General features: G+C 45.6%; 1 protein-coding gene across 1 annotated transcript in view; it reads right to left on the reverse strand.

Moving 5' to 3' along the window:
* Window positions 1–767: 767 nt before the first annotated feature.
* Window positions 768–20,783, reverse strand: part of RTN4R (reticulon 4 receptor) — a 65,612-nt gene continuing 45,596 nt past the window's right edge. The window contains exon 2 of the mRNA XM_090152728.1: window positions 768–2,788. Within this exon, the coding sequence (XP_090008854.1) occupies window positions 1,359–2,788 (1,430 nt within the window). The 3' untranslated portion in view covers window positions 768–1,358. The remainder of the gene's footprint in view (window positions 2,789–20,783) is intronic.

Consider the following 20,783-nt stretch of genomic DNA (forward strand, 5'->3'; position numbering starts at 1 on the left):
TTCCTCCTTCCCATGGTTGCCTCCTCCTCTCCTCATTAGCCATCAGCATACAGTCAGGCTCATACCAAGCTGTGGCCCTGCCGTTGTCTTTCTCCCCTTCCCTCCTCCATGCATAGATCTTCTGTGAAGCTCAGCACCAATCCCAATGCTACAAACCTCACTGGTGCCCAGGAAGCCTGGAGACCCTCAGCCTCACTTGCACAAATATGCATCTAGCACATGTTCCCAGGGCCTTGGGTACACCTAGAACAAGGCTCTTTCTCTTCTCTGGGCAGTGCCTGAGCACGAGGTCCTCCCATTTAGCACTGCATGCCACCTGCCTGTGACAGACTGGTCTTGAATGCGTAGACATCAATACTTCAAGGGCCCTATCTGACTTCTAGAGGTTATTCACCTCTACCTGCAACGTGGAGTCTTCAGCTCCAGCTAAAATGCCCTGCTATTCTGAGCATCCTGAAATATGAATGGCATTGGGGGAGCATATGGGACAGCTCGAAGGGAAGCAGGAGCATCAGGAGAGAGTGCTTTGTGTAAACAAACCCCTTGTTGGCACCAATTAAAGCTTGCATAACTGTGCCGAGTATGTCTTATTTATTACTGTCATGTTAAATGCTGAGCTAGCCTTCAGATCGGGTATTACTCAACACCCTTTTAATTTTTCAGCTTTTTAGCTGTGCTTTGTCCCTTGCAGATGACAACCACTTAGGAAAAAGAAATCTTTATTTTATATTTTTTTTTTTATACTTGTACACAAGTAAAATAAAATGCATATCTATATATACTGCAATCTTGTGAAGGAAAAGGTAGCATTCTTTAACAAATGCTGCCCGTAAACGTGGTGTGATGGAATGGATACGGAAAAAACTGCAATATTCATAAACATAGGATTAAAACAGCATCAAATTCATTACCTCTGCAAATGGGAACCTGCAATACTGTTCAGTGTGATGTCAAGTTACAAACAGATTTCAGACATTCTTTTCAGACCATTTCTTACACTTTTTTTTTTTTTTTTTCCTGTAAATAAACCATTTTTCTTTCTCATCTGCTGTAGCAAAACCTGCTTTGTGAGCAAGTGCAGTTCCGAAGACCAAAGGTATAATTCACAGGTATCAGGACAAATAAATTATGTACATCTTTTTGTTTGTCTTTTTTTTGTTTGCTTTTGTTTTGTGGTTTTGTTTTTTTTTGTTTTGTTTTGTGTGTGTGTTTTTGTTTTTATATAAAGGCATCCAGTTAACTTTTGTGTAACAAAGCTTTCTCGGGGTGGACGGTAGTTTGCTTTTGTTTGCAACATTTATGGAGGTCAGCAAAAGTCTAGTATTAAAGTGTCATCAACCCAGGAAAAAGAGTTAATTTTAGCAGAGTAACAGTAAGCTCCACACCAAAGGGGGGATCAAAAGGCTTAGGCTGAGCTGTAACGTGGAGCTGTTTCCTTGCTGGGTGAGGCGGCACTGGGCCTTTGATTTGTTCTTTTTAGAGCAGCCCTGCCTCTTTTTGGTTGGGACTGTGGAAGGTTCAATAGGCTCTAGAAACTCTGGTCTCAACTTGGTCAATGGAGGGTCTACAATGCTGGGGAAGGTCCCAAAAGGGGAATCGTTTATCTGCTTGTTGCTGCCATTTTTGGAAGGGTCCGTCTCAACGTACTTGGTTTTGGACATGTTCTCCTTATCCTTGAGAGGGTTGTTGGAGGACGGCCGGCTGCTGTGGGAAGAAGGACCTGCCTTGCCTTTAGCTTCGTATATAAAAGATTTATCCATTTCTGGTTGGCAACACTTCATGGAGCCATCATGGGAGCTGAGAGGGGGACTCCCGGTGGCCAGTTTACCAGATCTGGTCTTAGTGCTAAAAACGCTCGTTCGAATCTGATTGAAAGAGTCGATGCATCCTTCCAAGTCAGAGCTCTGCAGCCTTTTGAGGTCTCTCCCTGCCAAGTGTGGGGGAAGGTGGCACTCCAGCTCTGAAGACGACCCTTTAAACTGCTTAAACCAATTCCAGAGAGACCGAGCCTGGCAGTCACAGATCCATTGGTTGCCATTTAAGCGCAGATACTGGAGGGACACCAGGGGTGCCATGGTTTCCCCTGTGAGCACGGTCAGGTTGTTGTTAAACAGATACAAGGTCATCACTTTCCCAAGGTCGTGAAAAGACCGGCGGTGGACCAGGCTGACTCTGTTCTGGTGTAGAAGCAACCGGTCGAGGTTGATTAACCCACGAAAGACGTTCTCTGATAAGCTCTTGATTTTGTTACCGTGCAAAAACAGGTAGGTGAGGTTCGCCAGATCTATGAAGGTGTCATCCAGCAGGTTCTGCAGGTTATTATCCTGAAGGTAGAGATATTGCAAGGAAAACAACCCTCGAAAAAGCCCCGTGGAGAGCTCCATGAGCCCACAGCGATCCAGATGTAAGGTGTGGAGGTGAACAAGACCACGGAAAGTGACAGGATTGATAGATTTCAGGTTCGTGTTGTCACTGAGATCCAACTCCTCCAGTTTGTTGAGTCCGTAGAAGGCTCCAGGCTCAATGAGGCTGATGTTGTTGGAGTGGATCCAAAGAATTGTCATGTTGCGACAAGACGTGAAGCTGGTGGACCTCACGAGGGTTATCTTGTTGTTGTGCAAGAAGATGCGCTGGCTCTGGATGGGTATCTCCGTGGGGATTGCTGTCAGTCCTTGCTGCTGACAACTTATTGTAATCTTCGGTTCACTGTAGCACACACACGCTCCAGGGCAAGACTCCACTTCTGACTGGATGTTCAAGCAAAGCACCAAAATCAGCAGTTTGCTTCCTAAAGGACAACAGAAATAGTATGAAAATTAGCCGGGATCACAGGAGAGCACTTTTCTTTGTAACTAACTGATAAGCCTGAAAATCACCCTTCTCAGCATGTTGCCATTAACCACAAACAACACGTGCCAGGGGAGCCAAACAATTAAAACAAAGAATTAAAAATCTTCTGCCGCTCAACGCAACAGTTAAAAACAATACACACTCATAGTGAGAAATCCCTGAGCACCTCCTCAGCCATTCACATCCGGGAGGCATCTGACTTTGGTCAGAGAAATAAGCCATCTTCAGTACGTATTTGCACCGTCAGTCCTGGAAACACAGCTAATGTAAAGTTGGTTCAGGGTGCTTACCTGCAGCTGTCTCCTTGGGGCTATTTATCTGTCACAGGAGCATTTAGGACAATTCAGCCTGTGGGAAGATACCTGCCTGGGTTATACTATGCCACTCTGTGTCCCATCCACTGCTGCTATCTCCTTGGTTTCCCGCACTCAAAATGTAAGATTTTGTGACTTTCCATGAACAATTTCTGATTGATCCAGTCTTCCTGCAAGACATAACTGCAGGGGATTCTCAGAATAACTTACAGGTCAGAACTGCCTGTAGAAGCCTCAGAGCCAAGAGTGCCCTTTCCTTCTCCTTCAACACCAGTCAGACCTTTGCACCACACACTCATGTTTCCCTTCCTCTCTCCTACCTCCCCCCTGAAACTCTGACACTGATGAAGAGGTGAAAAGAGCATGTTTTCCAGAGGGCAGTGCCCTTCCTGGAGGAAATCCTATGCGAGGCTTGATTCAGGGATTCCTCAGAGCTTGCAAGGCAGAAGTAGGTTTCCTCATCCCAAGAATGCAGGCATCCCACTTGGGTTGGAGAGCCCTTGAGAGGAACATTTTTCCATGGTGATGACCCCCTGCCTTCTCAGGAGCTGGGCTGAATGGGCCCTCGAATCACAATGAAGTATTTTGACTTTTGATTCATTGTGCTTGGGAGGGGCACCGTGGAAGATGGGCAGAGATGGGCAGAAGCCATGCAGCTAACATCAGCTTCTGAAAGGGGACCTGAGAAAGAGTCACTGTGAACAGGGACAGTTTCAGCAATACTTTACCATTACAATTAAAAGCAAGTAATGAGATTGCTTTTAACCACATGCTGAAGCTAAAACCAATGGGCAGCAACCATAGCAGTGGGAAGCTCCACTTGTGCAATAACACGTGCAAGCAGGGACACGTGTGCCTCCTTCCTAGCTCATCACAGCACCTTTGGCAAAGGGATGCTCTCCTCCCCCTCGCTGGGGAGTCCCAGCCTATGCACACACCACAGCTGTGGGAGGCTCTCTCTTCCTTGGAAGGCTGCACATGTTGTTCAGACATTTTGATGCCTCATTACACTTAAAGGTAGAATACCAGAGTTCACAAAGTCAGGAAAAAGAGAAAAAAGAGCTATCAAAGAAGGCAGGATGGTGGACGCTTCTTTTGGCATGAAAGCCTGGAATCCTAAGCCCGAGTTTCCATCTAGTCAAAATAATTCACCACGTGCAGCTAATCAATCTGTGCTTATTCAACAGTCCAATATAGACAGGAGACTCCTATACATCACACTTAACATGGGAGGAAAATAACAGCTCAGCATGCAGAGATAATTTGAGCCTGATATTATTAGCTGCTGAGCATCCCTGGAAGGCAGTGTGTTGAGTGCAGTATTATGACACATTCTGGCTGGCTTGTCATGTTTTGACATATCACGTCCCATTGTAGGGAGCAAAGTAACACGAGACAACTGAAATCCCCTGCTGTAGACATGTCACACCAAGAGGAGCCTCCTGGGAAATTAAAACAATGCCAGCATCCCTCCGACCAACCCAATTCCTCTCCAGCTGATAATGAAATGTTGTAGCAGAGAAATAAGCATTTCTGGAACCTCTTCCATGATCCAGGACTGGGGTGACAGGTAGAATGGCAGCCACACCACACTGCTGCAGAGACTCCAGCAATTCCCATCCAGTAATAGCACCGGAGCTGCAGCCTACTCAGGGAATATCCAACCACAACCCAAATGCATCCCCCCCACCTTATAGATGTGTGCCACGTTCACAGTAGAATGAATGCAAAGCACAGGTCCTGTGGGAGAGGAATCACAATGACAACACTTGTGTTCCAGCCTCAGACAGAAGAGGGAAGCCCATAATAAATATATGTATACATGGAGAGAGAAAGAGAGAACATGAAGCAGCCAGCAGAAAACAAGCCATGCATATGAATACCACCCTGCCCTGTGCTAACCCCTCTGGACAACTGGGCTCTTCTCTTCCTCCAGTCATTCAAGACATGCTACAGCTTCTCCCAGCACATAGGAGCAGAAGGTAGGAGCAAATCCTGCTCCACTCCTTTCCTCTCCCATTGCTGCTGCTGCAGCTGCTAGGAGCTGAGTCAGTGGCACCGATAGTCGGCCGCCAGTGGAGCAGCATAGGGAAATTAATTACAGGCAGGGCTACCCTGTGCGCTTTAATTAGGGACCTGGTGTTCATGAGCTGCTCGGATTTGCTTTTTCCATCAGAGACCGTTGCTGTCAATCATCCCCCATAGCTTTTCTCCAGTCTTCCTCCCACTGCGCAGCTCAGTCCTGGCTGAGTTCAGCACCCAGCAGCACCAGCATCCAGCCAGTGCAGTGCTTGGAGAAAGCATAGGACCACAAGACAGCCTTGGGAAGTCACACTGATGCTGCATCCCCCTTCTTCCCAGTCCTGTGGAAAAGATTGTGTCCTGACCTGCCCTTGCTCCTCTGAGGAGCTTCTCTACCACTGCTGTTCAGAGTTGGACCAGCTTGTGCTCTCTGTATCCCAGCTGTAGAATCCACCAAGTGCTATGAGGCACCCAGCCCTTGCCCCACGATAGTTTCACCTGTGTAACCCCAGACAAACATTACCTGGCTCAGGAGCCAAGTGACAACTTTAGGGATGAGCACAGGGTCGTGGCACAGGAAAGTTCCTAACATTTGACATTGGTGCGTGTTAAAGCAACCACAGAATAAGACCAAAATAGGCCAGATGTAACAGTGCTGGAGCCCAATTCTATTTGCTGGAAACATATCCCTGTTCTGGGGCCCAATGGCAGGGAACCACAGAATATCCCAAATTCTAAGAAACCCACAGGGATCACGGAGTTCCACCCCTAGTCCCATACAGCATAACCCAAACCCAATCCCTATGGCTGAGAATGGTGTCCCAATGCTCCCTGAGCTCCAGCAGCTCAGAGCCATGCCCACAGCCCTGGGGACCTTTCCTTAACCCCACCTGACACATCTCCATGCTATTCTCTTGGGCCCTGTCAACGTCACCAGAGGGCAGAGCTCAGTGTTGACCTTCCACTCCCTCTGCTACGGGTTGCACAAACCAAGGACCTCCTAACCTAACCCTAACCATAACCCTAACCCATCCTGCCTTGCCCTCAACCCTTTCCCTCGCCCCATAGATGAACAGCCATTCCTACCTACCCCTACAGAACATTAATTGAAGTCCCAGTCAAAAGCAGAAGATGAAAGAAAATCCAGCACCTGGAACCTTCGGTCTCTCCAAGAGTTTGGCTTTGAGTTTAGCATTTGTTCCTCCAGAGCTTTCTTAAAAGCCAGGATCCTCCTTCAGTCAAACTGCCACGTTTCCCCTTTGCCATCTCAGAAGTGTTATGACTCATGGAACTGGGAAGCAATTAAAGTGGGTCCATTATCTGTCTTTCCGCCAGTCCCCTGTGCGACTGCATTGTCAAACACGGCAATTAGAAAGAAAAGGCTCTGGGGGCCTCTAATAGATGCTTTGCAAACTTTTTAAGAGGCCAAAGCAAAATGCAATTTTCTGCAGTTTGCAGAGCCGTGGCCTTTCTCTGCCGCTCTGCTCTTGTCTCTATTGATTTGGAGATATTATAATGCGGCTTTCCTACAGCGGAGGGTCAATAATCATTTGAATTCTCTCCTGGTTGGGCATAAAGGGAGTGCTTTACAATACAAAGCCTTTTGCTGATGCACACAGCATTTTTCCTTTGTTTATAGCACAGAAACACCATAGCTGCTAAATTCCCTATTCTGAGCTGCTATTGTTTGAAATTCAGCACAACTCTGACAGATACTCTGCAAAGCAGCTTCAGTGTCTTCTGCTTTGTCCTGTGGACTTGTTGAACTTTAGCAGAACAGGCGCACCAAAAAGAGGAGGGCAGCACTTATACGCATCTCTAGCTGGAAGTGAATTAAGAATTGAACGAGGACGGAAAATTGGTTTGGATGAGCATCACCCCAGGCTGCAGCTTCCCCCTCTTCTGCTGCCTCGTCCCTCTGCTGCAGAGGTTCGTAACCGTTGTGATGGTGCAGCTTTAGGGTGAGAAAAGGGGAGATGGGAGTCAGCATTTAAGCACCCGGCTGAGTTAAAGCTTTGCTAAAGCAAAGGCTTGGAGCAGTGCTGGCTGAGCAGCTCCCATCTGGCGCACACCCTCAGGCAGAATCCTGGCAGACAGCAGGAGATTTTGGGGCTGATGCACATCTGCAGATCCATGGGGATGTCGGGCTGTCAGGCCCTGTAGAAGCAAACCCTCCACGGGGTCACTTGAGCTCCATGTCTGTCGCAAAGGGCTCTACTCCTCCGCAGGCTCAGCTGAGCAGGTGTGCTCAATTTCCACGGGCTGTTGCTGGAGTTCAGCATCCCCAGCTCACAGCAAAGACATCAATCTTTTCCCGGTGCTGAATCACAGCTGTCTAAAAATAGGTGGCTAATTCCCTCGTAGATGCTCTTGAGGGTACAAGGTGCCAATGTGAGTGCTCCTCTGGGAGACCAGCGCTCAGCAGCTGTTGTGTGTCATCAATGGCACATGGGAGCAATGTACAGGCACCAGCATTCCATCCCTAACTACTACAGTCTCTGCTCCCACACGCTCTGGGACTGCATGGATATCCATGAACTTTTGGGACTGCTCTGCTCTTCATTCCCTTTATCAGTGCAACTTCAGTTCTCCTCTTTAATATATCCAGTCTCTAACCTGAATGATTTCAACAGAAAGAATGCCATATGCGGTCAGAAATGAAAGGTCAATTCCATAATGCATCCAGGCAATAGATGTGTCATTTCCTGACTTCCAAGTGTTCATCTTTTCCACCTAAATCATGCTCCCTTAATGTGATTTTTGAACTTAAAGCAAGATAGATCATGTGCAATTCTTCGACTCCTTCCTCACCGATCTCCAGGGGGGTCTGAATGCTGATTCTTCAACACTGCTTAGGGTTGAACTGCAAGATTTGGTACGTGAGCTGTGTGCAACTCAAACTTCTATTGGGGCAGCTCCGTGTGCTCACAGGGCAGTTGCCAAAGCTGCTCCTGGCTGCCTCCAGTGCTCCACATCCCTTTCCAGGGGCTCTCCAGTGCTCCCTGCACTTTGGCAGCAGCACTGACAACGTTTGGGCAGGGTTCTTCATTTTTTTGATGATTTGCCAGTGTTTCTCTCAGCAACATCAGGGAGAGGAAGGAAAAGGTGATATTTAACGGGTTATACTTCAGCCAATCTGAATACGAATTTCATGAAGCTTCCCCTCTAGCCAGAGGGTTTTCCTCCTGCTGAATTTCAAAGATGTGCTGCAAGCCATGGAGGTGTGAAAGATTCACAAAGAAAAGGTCACGAGAATCCTTTATAGGGGAACATATCAGGGGATTTAAATGCAGGAGTCATGAGGTCCCCATAGAACAATAACACTTGTACCAATTATTGTATCCTAGTAATTCCCTGCGAGGCCAGGAAATAAGAAAGAGAAAAGCACAGTTCGTTATAACACAGGAACATGAGAAGAGCTGTACCTCATTTGGGCTGCTCTGAGGCAGTGGTCAGGAGCTGAAGCAGAAGGAACAGCAATACAAAATGATGTGGGAAACCCTATTTTCATGGAAACAGTGGCCCAGGGTCTGCCTGAACCAGGCTTCTATTCCCTTTGATCCTATAAATGCCACTCCAGACATTTTTGCTCCATTCCTCTGCATCTTTTCTGGGTCCTCCTCACCACCATATGTGGAAGGAGGGCTAAGGGTGAGATTTCTCTCACCATAGACTTCTATAGAGGTTTAGATGTCCCACTCTGTCCCTTGCAGCTCGTGAACCCTGATGGCCATTTAGGACATCGTTCAGCATCAGGCTGAGGTTTTCAAAAAGCCCTCCACAAAATCCCCAACATTACTTTGCTGAGTGGCAATAGCTCATTCAGAGCCCATCACTGGGTTTGTTTAGGCTGTTTGCCAGCGTACATTACTTTGTATTTATAAATGCTGAATTGCACCTGCCATCTACTCTGTGGCTGTGTATTTTACCATGAAACCTCTTGCTGCAACAAATCCTGTACCCAAATACCCACTTTCCCTCAAGCAGAAATATTATCATAGCTCACAGTTCTGCCCAAACCTTAAAATGCATGTTGGTTTTAAGCACAGACATCGTCCCACTCCTTAAAATGGTTTATGCAAGAAGAGGTAACTTCCCTCATATTTTTAATATGGGGTTTATCTCTTAGATGACACGGGCTGTGAAGAGCATTTGGAGCAGACAGGATGCCTATGGGAAAAATAAACAGGAAGGGGAAGAGGGAAGGTGATGGGAATGAGAAGGGGAAAGGAGGAAGGGGAAAGAGAAAGGGAAAGGAGGCTAAGGAAAAAAAAAGAGGGAAAGGAAGAAAGGTAAGGAAAAAGGAAAATAAGAAAGGGAAAGAGGAAAGGGAAAAGGAAAAGGGGAAAAAAGAAAGGGGAAAAGGGAAATTGATGGAAGGGACAAATCCAGCACACTGCATGGACAGGATCATCTACAGCATCACCATCATGCAGTCCTTACACTGTGAGGAGTGAAGTGAGAAAACATGCATTGTGAATCACGACCTACAGGATTTGGTATTATCTATGTCATATTTGTCAAAAATCAGGAACAAACAGGTGTTTTTAAAAAAAAACAAAAAACAAAAAACCCTCCGGTTCCTGAGATGGCTTAAATCTCCCATGGAGCCCAAAGCATATCTGAAATGCTTCAAAATATTGTCACTCCGAAGCAGAATTTCCTCCACATCCAAACGCAGCGCTGTGAGGGTGACTCAGAACAGAGGAGGTAAAGCTCCAGATGGCATTTACACCTGCTCTCCCCCAGCCATCTGGGACTGCACCCCACCTGGCAGCTGCGCATCCCACCCCCACACCTTCAGCACTGGAAGTGCCCCATTGCACTAGGCAGTATTTTTCTTGGTTTTCTTCCAAAGTAACACTTATGTCAGCTTTTGCTGAAGACCTAGCATCTGCAGATAATGTGGAACGAGAGGAGGAAGTCTAGGAAAGACAGGGAGGAAATGTTGTTCCATATAATCTGAAAATAGCCCATGATCTCAGTTTTGTTGTCAGCGTGGAGGCAGACAACCTTTGCAGCTCAGGAGCAAATGTGGGATGGAGAGAAGAAGGGCATTTTAATTTCAGCTTTCAACACCATAACTTTTTCAAAGAGCAGCTAGAAATGAAAACAAGAGAGTGGAGGTTTGTGGGTGGTGAGGATCCTATTTCTCTACCCAGCTCACAACTCGATGCGTTCCTCTCTGAGCCTGGAGGACCAGAGCGCTCCGCCCCAGCAATCACAGTATCATTAGGGTTGGTAAGACCACTAAGATCATCCAACCCAACCACCAACCCATGCCTGCAATCGCTCCAGACCATGTCATTCAGTGCAACATCTGCCCTTTTCTTGAACACTTCCAGGGATGGTGACTCCACCACCTCCCTGGGCAGCCTGTGCCAATTCATTACTAAGCCACCCCTTTGGATGGTAGAGCACCAGAGCCATGCAATCACATAGAAGGTCTGCCTTAGAGGAAACTCCATAATGGAAACAGAGGCCATTTCTCGGTGTCCCTTGGTCACCTGGCCCTCCATCCACACATAGGGACACCAGGCCAGGCTAGCTGTTGCCTGCCTCCTTTCCCTTGTGTCTCTTTGCATCCCTCCCTGCTGTTTCCAGGCATGCATCATATTCACATGGCTCATTTTTTCACTCCAAAATAAAAGCTAGGATTGATTTTTAATAAGCGTGCAAATTCAACCGCCGCCGTCTTTATCAGGTGTTGGCTTTGTCTCCTTTGCAGTTTCAGCATTAGACATGCTTGCCTGCTTTTCTGCAGCTCTCTCATCCACTCTCGCCAGATAAGAAACGCAACACCCACAACTCTATAAACGTACTTCCCTGAGATGTGCAGGCTCTGTGAAGCTGAGCTAAACAGGAGTACAATGGGATGCTAATGATACACCTTCCTGTTTGCAGGGAAATCAGGGAAGGATCCCAGCCCACAGCCTTGAGCCTCACGGGAGGCAGCAGCTCCTGCCACCAGCCCCTAGCTGAGCTGCCCACATTTCCCACAGCACCCATCCACCCCGAGTTCAAAGATCCTATAATAGAACATTAGGGATTTGTACCAGATTTCCATGCCGAAAGCTCTCAGTTCAACCATTACCTTCCATTCTAGCTGCAGTAGATGACAGCACATTCTAGCTTGTTAATCAAGGTGGATAAAACTTTCTATCCTGCCTTCAGCATCCCCTCTTCACCCAGAGATCACGTTCATCCATTTTGCCACTACAGGACACTAAATGTTCATAATCACCTGTTTTTCCAATATGGCCCTTAAATCAATTGTAGGGCCGCTGCCCTGAAGCAGGCAGTCTCCCATCCTGACGGAGTGCCCTACATTTTGTGCTCAGAGATGGATGACCAAGCATTTCACCCTATTAAAATTCATGGTGTTCCACCGTTGCCGGTCTACCAAGCAACTGCAATCGCTCTGCATTAGAGGCTTGCCTTCATCATTATTTATCACGGCGAAATTTGAGTCAGCTGCAAACTTTACAGGCAACTAATTTATATCTGTTTTCTAGATCATTCATGAAAATAGTGAAATACACGGGGGGGTGAAAGCTGAAGCCTACAAAGCTACCGTGCAAGCAGCCTGTTTGTCAATGATTCTCCTAGAACAATTGCATTTTGAGAGCTTTTAGCTGCCTGTTTCTTAATCCATTTAATAACTGCCCATCGATTCAATAGCGTATTTTTGAGCAAGTAAAGCAAGTGCCTGACATTAAGGCAAAATGTATATTGAAAATCCAGATACTTGAACAGAGACTGTTTTTCTTGGCTGCATGCAGTACACCAGGACATCAGTCCATGCCTGGGGCTTGTTGGCATTGTTGCAATATAATTAATAGATAATAGCAACAGCAATATGTTTAAAAACAATCCCCCTGGGTTTGGGGGGAGAAAAATAAGAAAAATTAAAATAACTCTGTGAAGTTTAAGAGTATTTTCTGTGAAATAGGTTGGTTGGAATTGATGGTCTTTCTATGCCTTTGTTCCCTGGGACTTCTTTAGTTTTATGATATTCCTAAGGAATTGGAAATAGGACCTCATCTGCTAATTTTGACAGCATTCTCACACTCAGCCCTCAGGGGGAGGCTTGCATGTCAGCCCACAGCTGGATTATTCTTACTTTCCATAAACCACTCCTGGTGGATGGAGGCTCACCTCAGTGGGACAGACCCTTCCACAGGTGCTACTCCTGAGCCCCCATAGGCAAACTGCTTAAACATTGAGCATCATTTCAGAGAAAACAAAGCATTTCCTTAGCACTGACTTCTGCCAAGTCAATGGCCTTTGCCTCCCACTTTGGGCACATAAGGCATTGGTTTCCCATGGCTATTCTTGTCTGAGAAGGAGATGGTAGAAACACATTTTGCTTCAGCCCCTGAAACCCTGAAGTGAATTACTTAATTAAAAGATCCAAACCCTGAAGCTTATTGAAGACAATCTCCAACCTACAGCCAGGGCATGCACATCTCCATGGGGACACAGACTTTACACCCTGCAGTTCAATCGTTCCATGCAGAGCAGTTTTAGCACAGCAGGACTAATTTCTCCAAATATTAAGTGGCTATTAATATTTCATTATATTAAGAGAACTTTTTTTTTTTTTTTTTTTTTCCATTTCATTTGCCATCTTTATTTGTTTAATTCACATTCCTCAGCACTGGGAGGGAAACCAAGAAGCAACTGCTGTTTTAGGGGAAAAGAGAATCAAAATAACTGGGAAACTCAATCCTGCAGGTTATGCCTATTGTCAGAGCAGTGATATCAGGCAGCAAAATGGCACCTGATAGGGAATGCATACATTCACAAGCAGAATATCTCATATCTCACAACTTGGAAAAACCTCTTCTGAGCCTTTCTTGGGCTCATAATTAAACAAAAGAAACTATTAAGTTCTCAGACACCACTTTTATGCTCTCACAATCATGCATACAGTTGTGGTGACAATAGCAGAGCTTGAGATTAGCAGATCTGAAGACAGGAAAACATGCCTCCTCATTCCCCCAGCTCTCTATCCCTGCCAAACTGGAAGCAAACTCTCCTTCCTTTGGGGAAATAATTTGTGCAGCTTCTGACAGCAACAAGGACAAGAGGAGCAATCCCTGCTGGTTCCACCAGGCACTGTCCAGACAACATGCTTCAAAACAAGCTCTCTTTACAACAGCCTCAGCATGTAAACCTTTTCCAGTGCCACCACCTCCCAAAAGCAAAACTCTAAGAAAGATGCTCAGCTCAGCAAATCCCATGCAGGCTTATACGGGGAATTAGGGCACACTCTGCCCTTCTCTTAGGGTTTGTATCAGAGGGGTAGAATTAAGCAAACTGGGACAATCTCTGCTCAATTAAAAAGAGTCAGAGGGGCTCTTTCAGTGCTACATACATCCTCTGCGAAACTTCCTTCCACCTGCAATGTAAGTGCTGCCATTTCTCCCTCATCACACTCAGCATCTGATGGTATTTTTCTAGTGAGATGTTATCTGGGGTGACATCCCTCTTACCTCCACTTTCAGCTGAGAAAACAGACCAAAATGGGTTCTACTGGTGGCTTCACTGGGCTCCTACATTGATAAAGGATCTTCAGGACGCCAGTTCTTCCCAGGATGGATGGTGCCTGTGGTCCTGCTGGCATACTTCAGTGAAGCCACCATGTGTCCTCCATCCTCAAGATAACATGTTCTAAATCCCCAAATCCACTTCATTATCAAAATACTCCAGTTCCTTTCCCAGCAGTCTGGAGGTCACCTTAAGTTTTTTTCCATTCCCAAATGTGTGGCTTGACATTTGATAATGTTAAAATCCAGCAGCTATTTCTTTCTTCTCTCCTCTTACGTGTTTAAATCCTGCTGAAGGTGACGCATGGCTCTTAGTCCTCATGTTAGCTGCTGGTGCCCAGAGGCTATTATCAGGGAACAGGCTAATCCTAGATTTGGAAGGTCCCTCTGGGCTTTCCTGTGATGGGGTTGGGGGTTGGGGAGAGTCTGATGACTTGGTTTGTTTAAAATTGCTGCAGGAAATGAAATCAGACATGTGCAGTGTCCTCTTCACTGTACCCCCTGGGATCCTGGCCTGTTTGCATAGCACGGCATCCCCTCTTCTCTGGCTGGCTGGAGAACAGCAAGGTGTGTGAAACAGCAGTGATGGATGGTCACTGAAACAAGGGCAGCTGGTGCAATGGAAACGTCCCCAAGGGCTGTCAGCCCTAAAATATGTCATTGCCAAAGTAGTTCTCAAAACTCGTCTCCCTTGCCTGCCAAGCACATACACTCCTACCAGTGTGAGGGGTTAACAGACATCAGCACTGGCTGGCCAAAGGAGCATGGAGAGGCTTTGGGGGGTTGCCATTGATGGATGTCTGTTTGATCCATAAACCCTGTATGCTGAGGGAGCTGGTTGTCACATCCCCACAGTGCTTAACTCGAGGCAGGCACCCGTACCTCCATCTCCCATTGACTGGACAAAGCAAGCAGAGGAATGATGTAAAATGGCATCAGCTGACTCACTACTGATGTGGTGCATGAAATAGGAGTTAATACTGGATTGGAGAAATGATTACTACTCTCTGCATGATCCTTACTGAAGCTTCATGTTAACTCCTTGATGTATTGAGAGGGGGATGTGTGCTGTGCGAGGCCATTGGGACAACCATTAGACTCATTAGGTACTTTCATGAATGATCAAGATGAGGGAGGGAGAAGATAGCAGGTTAATTAAATTTGCCCCTGCTGAGCTGGAGAGGCTTTCAGTATTAGTGGGATAGACAAATGATAGGGGATTCATAGAAGAAACAGCATATTGATAGGAGATAGAAAGATGCAGCTAATTCTGGGGAAAATGATCTACCTTCCAAGTAATCTGTGTGAAGGGGGAAAGGCTGCAGATAAAAGAGGCATATCTGAAGAACTGGGAGTTGCAAGACGGTGGCTGATAATGAGAGAAGGGAAAGTGGTTTTCTTGGGACTGAATTTGTGCTCTAATGTTAGTTCCTGCCTGGGGCTCCTAGAGACTATCAGAAAGAATACAATTGTTATTATTGATCCCAGTTCCATCAGTTCTTAGAGTTTGATGTTTTTGCTTAACTAAAACACCAGGAAAGTTATGGATGTGGCAAGAAAAGGAGAATCCCTATTCACACATGACCTTGGAGGACCGGTTCTGTGCACAGGCAATTGTGTGTCCTTAGGGCTACAGAATCCTGGAAAATACAGTAGGAAGCAGTGCAGTAAGTTGACTGGGTAGAAGGAAGAAGGTCTACCAGGCGCTAGAGCAAGGTTCGTCAACAAGGCACATCAAAACATGGAAAAACCACAGAAGGAATCATATCGTTCCTCCTCTTTATTTCAAATTTGAACGTCAGAAATGAGCTGTGCAATGGCAGGCTACCCAGCGTGCTCAGGTTGGCAGCTACAGGAAGGCAGAGCTGCAGCGTGGCAGTGAACCAAGCACATGGCAGTTCAACCCTCGGTAGGTTTGTTTGCAAAGAACTGGACAAAAGAAAACGAGAAACTTGCAGACAAAATAGTCACTGCACAATTTCTGGCTCCAGTTGGAATAGAGCATCTGGATTTAAAACCATCACTCAGGCCAACAGAGGTCAATTTTCTTGGGTTTCCTTCTTGTTGTCCTTATGCAACGGAAGGAAAGGATACTCAGTGTTCCATAAAAAGAGATTTTCCAAAGACCAAAGAAGTGTTTGGGAAAGAAAAAAAATAGACAAAAAAAAAAAAAAAAAGAAAAGACACCAAAATATCACCTTTTCAAAGTAAAAGTAATCTCATTCCATGACAGATTGCAATAAAGGTCCCCCCAGCCCTGCTCTGCACAAGGCAGATCATCACTGAAATTTGTCAGTGCAAACCCAGATGCAGTCCAAGAATTCTCTGAAATAACAGCAGTGCAAGTCACGTCCCATGAAACACAGGAAATTTCTCTCCAGAGGAGAAGCAAATGAGAGACAAAACCCTTTGAGAGAGACTAGGAGTACTTAAAATCATTTCTAAAGAGAACATTTTCCAAAAACAAGGAGAATTCAAGTCAAATGTGGAAGTCTGATTATTTAAAACAGCAACTGGTAACAGGCAGGACAACATTACAGACTCCAAAATAAAACAAATGCTGGTTTGACACAGGAATGAATGCACACAACTAAAACAGTTTCTCAAATGCTGACAAAATAATTTTAGCAATGTCAGGAGGATCAGACCTACAACTTCCAGAAACCCAGGAGTCCCACGTGCACAGATCAACCATTTCTGATAGTCATAAAAATAAAAGGAATAACCATGGCTGGAAGACACTGCCAAAAAAACATGTGGGAGAATATCCAAATGAGAAAGAAAAGCAGAGAATAAAAAAACATTTGCAGTTAAGGTCTCCATTAAGATATTTGTAAGCTTTGGTGCCTTGCAGGCCGTCCATGGAAATTAATGGACGGGTGATATATGGCGCTTATTTGCAAAAATAAACAAGTATATACATAAATAGATGGCATCTGCACACCCCTCCTGTGTTTCTATGTTTGATCAGATCACATCTAGGAACAAACAATTCAGCAAAGGAAACACATGAAATACAAGATGCATAAAATCAGCATTTTAACTTATGAATCAGTTGGGTAGTTTGTAGTACAACCCAAGAGAAGAAACCTACAGAATAATAAGAATAGACCAGAAGTCTTTTGATTTCGTTCTGTGTTGGTAGAGATGGGTAACATGTGATACTTCAAAGCACATCCTGAATTGGCTTTGATGGAACAGCAGGTCCCACCAGTGACACATCTCTAAAGAGGCACATCATCACCTCTGCCTCTTCTGCACTCGCTCACCCACGCTTCTCATGAGCAGCCAGCTGGACCCTGATGTAAAACTGCCATCAATCACCTTTTCTCTGTGGACCGTCTGAAATAATATGCAAAGTAAGGGAGCGGTATCGTAGCTTTGTCTAAGATCATCACGAACATTTCAAACCATATTTGCATGAAATACGAATTAATGAGTATGCCAACGTGACACTGAGAAGGAACCAACCTTTAAGTGAAATAGTTTGAGTTGAACACCTGACGGAGCCGCTGACCTGTTATCCCCAAAAGAAAGAACAAATATTCTGACATTTTAGAACATGGCCTTTCCAGAGACTCTGACATTAGAAAGAGAAAACAGCGTTAGACTACGGGAACAATTTACACCTGGAAATCCAGGCTAACTGAAAATAATTAAGTCAATGCTAGAAGTGCCATGCTAGCCATTCTTACAGCACTGGCATGCCAGATTGGACTCTGGAAGGACTGAGATAGAGAGGGTGACCAAACAGGACATTTTCCAAGCAAAAGTGGATGGATAATAGGATAATAGGATAATTAATGGATAAAAGGTTGGATAATAGGAAAAATTTATTCTTTGAAAGAGTGGACAGACTCTGGAACAGGTTGCCCAGTGGAGTCACCAACCCTGGAGGTGTTCTAGAAACAACGTTTAGATGTTGTACTGAGGGATGTGGTTTAGTGGAGAAATATTGGTGGTAGGTGGATGGTTAGACTGGATGATCTTGGAGGTCTTTTCCAACCTGGGTGATTCTGTGATTCTATGACTGCCATTCCAGAAATAAAGAAGTGAACTGAAGTTATCTTGTATGTAAGTAGTACAAAATATTTTTAGACCATTTCAACACAAATAGTTAGAGGACATAGCGTGAGAGAGATCCTAGGAAAAGAGAAAGACTATTTTAAAAAGTGGAAAGCAAAGCTCTTGGTCATAAAATGCGATCTTTTAACAGTCAAGAACATTCCTCTTATGAATTATCAACTGAAGCCCTCATCATGATGTCACACAATGTTTTTCAAACTGTCTAGCCTGACCATGGCCTGAAAACTGGTGAGATCCCAAAACAAGGTGGTGGTCCCACACATCAGCCAGGAGAGAGGAGATATTCTTCAGTAATTGCTCAGGGCTGGCCCGAGGCATATACCTATATCCTCTGTGCAGAGACATCAAATCCCGCATGCAGGTTAAAAAATCACCAGTTTCTGTCAAAAGAAGCCAACGATACCAATTTGTAATGATGATGATGGTTTATTAGCATCGTGGCACATGTCTCCCCGTAGATCTATGCCCTATGTAACTTGAACACATCTAACTGCTCTTCTCTGGCAAATGCACAAGCTTAAAGCTATACTTGTGCATCACTAAAGTGGCAACTCAGTGGTCCTGGGGAGACTCCAGAGGAAGGGGAGCAGCTTCAAGAACCTGAACTCTCAAGATCAGAACCACATTCAAGTCGGCTCAAGAGGAACCTGTGAGCACCCTGAAGGGCTGAAAGATGAAATATGCTGAGCAGGGGTCTACTATGACATATACAACAAAAGCTTGCAGAGTGGGGCTGGGCATGAAGCTAAGAGGACAGAGGAGGAAGGAATCCTATTTGAGTCCTTGCTCTGAGGTTACACTAGGTTTAGAGAGAGAAACTGCAGAGTACTCCATCCCTTCCATATTTAATACATCGTTTGGGAGTGGCCAGTGAAAGCCAGGCAGCATGGACCAAGGAGCCTTCTGCATCAGTCTTGGCTCCTAAATCCCTCTCTCACTCTGACGGCAGCAGCGTAGGTAGACTCTTCACCTGGGAGCCTCCATGACTTATTTGAAGCTTATTTCTTGCTCATGTTCACACACAAGCCAACCCCACAGATGCAGTGAAGCTAGTTCATATCTGTACATGCAGTCAGAGTTGTAGGGAGAGGAGCATCCTGCACGAAGCTGCAGTACCCAACAGCAGCCTGGCTGCTGCAGCCCTACAGTTCAGTGCCCCATGGGAATGCACTCCAAACTGAGGGAAGCTATGAGATTCACTGGCCTTGAGACTTTTTGTATTCATTCAGAGTGCAGCACCTGGACACTGCATCCCCTGAGCAGCAGGGACAGCTTCTCTACCCCAGTTATTATGCAGTGGGGTCACACAGCAGTTGCAGGTGAAGGAGTTGGTGCTGTTAGGGTGACAAAGGCTGGAGAAACACCTTCAAAATCAGGCACCAAATGTGGCAGGCTTCATGCTGAGAAACAACTGATAAACACTTCATTGAAAAGATGTCAGAGAGAGAGGTATCTGAAGGCTGAGGAGGAGAACCCTGCCATCCTTTTCTCCCTTTCCTCCTGTATCACTGCATGCTGCCACTGCTGTTTCAGCCTCTTCTCTTGTGCTGAACTCCAGCCTTTGCTCCACTTTATTCACCTTAAACCAAAGCATCTCTTTCACTCGCAGGAAAAATATTTTGGGGAGGAATGACATTCCATCACAACTCCCTTGACATTAACATCGCATACAGAATAAGGGGGAGCACTGACATGCTTTTAAACCTAGGAAAATCAAACAAGCAAGTCACAACATTACCTTGTGGTTTCCTTGACAGAATGCGATCCACGGTGATGATTTTCCCGAGTGAGATTACAGTGCTGTCACTGCTATGGCACAACACAGAAATTAGCAGATCAGGATGATGATGAATGTATTGCCTCCTCGTTACACATAGCCTGCTCTGATCCCACTGTCCCCCTCACTTGTACAGGGAAGGAAAGGAGAGGGAAGGCAAGGAGTCCCCCTGAGACTCAACCAAGCCATTAAGGCAAGGAGAGCTCTGGGAGCTCTGCAGGTCATGATTGCTTTCAGGATTTTGTCACTGATCATAAGATATGTAGCAATTTATTTTTTTAAGTTCCAATTCTGGACTCAGGAGCTCAACGCAGCCATTTTTCGGAATGTTATTTTTTTTCCTTTTTGTTCCAGCAAAGGAGATGAAAGCATTAATTCATCTATCTGTCTATCTCCCAAAACCTCAGACAGTAGGAGGTGAATGAAAAGGTCCCAAACAATCTGTTTTCTGAGAATTTTGTTTAAAAACAAAACAAACAAACAAACACCAAACAGCTAATAAAAGCAAGTTTGATAAAAGGAAGGAGAACACACCAGGAATCGTGTCGAAGAAGATGGTTTTGAAGGAACAGATAGGAGGGAGAGAAGAAGATACCAGGGCAGAATTTGCTTAAGGAAGCACAGAAGGAGGCACAGCTCCAGCTGACCTGTGGGCTTTGATTTAAAGAACTGTGCCTTCTGCGGTCCAGATGACCAATAAGTGCTCATCGCTTTTAAGAAAGCTCTTGTGCCTCACGATAATTCACTGCTGATTGCCTACATTTTCTTAAAAGAGCTCATTTAGGGTTGATTTAAGTACTGCTGGGGAGGCCAGGCAGGCAGGAGGAGGAGCTGAGATTTACAGACCTGGTGCCAAGCACGGAGCAGCAGAGACTCTCCCATCTGATGCAGCAGTGCTGGGGTTGACAATAGGTTCCTAGAGAGAGTGAGGGCCAGAAATCCCCAAAATGGTCCTGGAGATGATCAGTGGCAGTTATAAACCTTACAAAGCCCTGTTTCCTCTTCTTTATGAAATCATAGAATCATTAAGGCTGAAAAGACCACTCAGATCCTGGAGTCCAACCATCAGCCCATCACATCCATGCCCTCTAACCACATCCCTCAGTGCCACATCTCCATGTTCCTCAAACACCTCCAGGGACGGTGACCCCACCACCCCACGGGCAGCCTGTGCCACTGCAT

The sequence above is a fragment of the Phasianus colchicus genome, chromosome 18 (genome assembly GCF_987193195.1).
Source record: "Phasianus colchicus chromosome 18, bPhaCol1.hap1.1, whole genome shotgun sequence".
Taxonomy (NCBI): Eukaryota; Metazoa; Chordata; class Aves; order Galliformes; family Phasianidae; genus Phasianus; species Phasianus colchicus.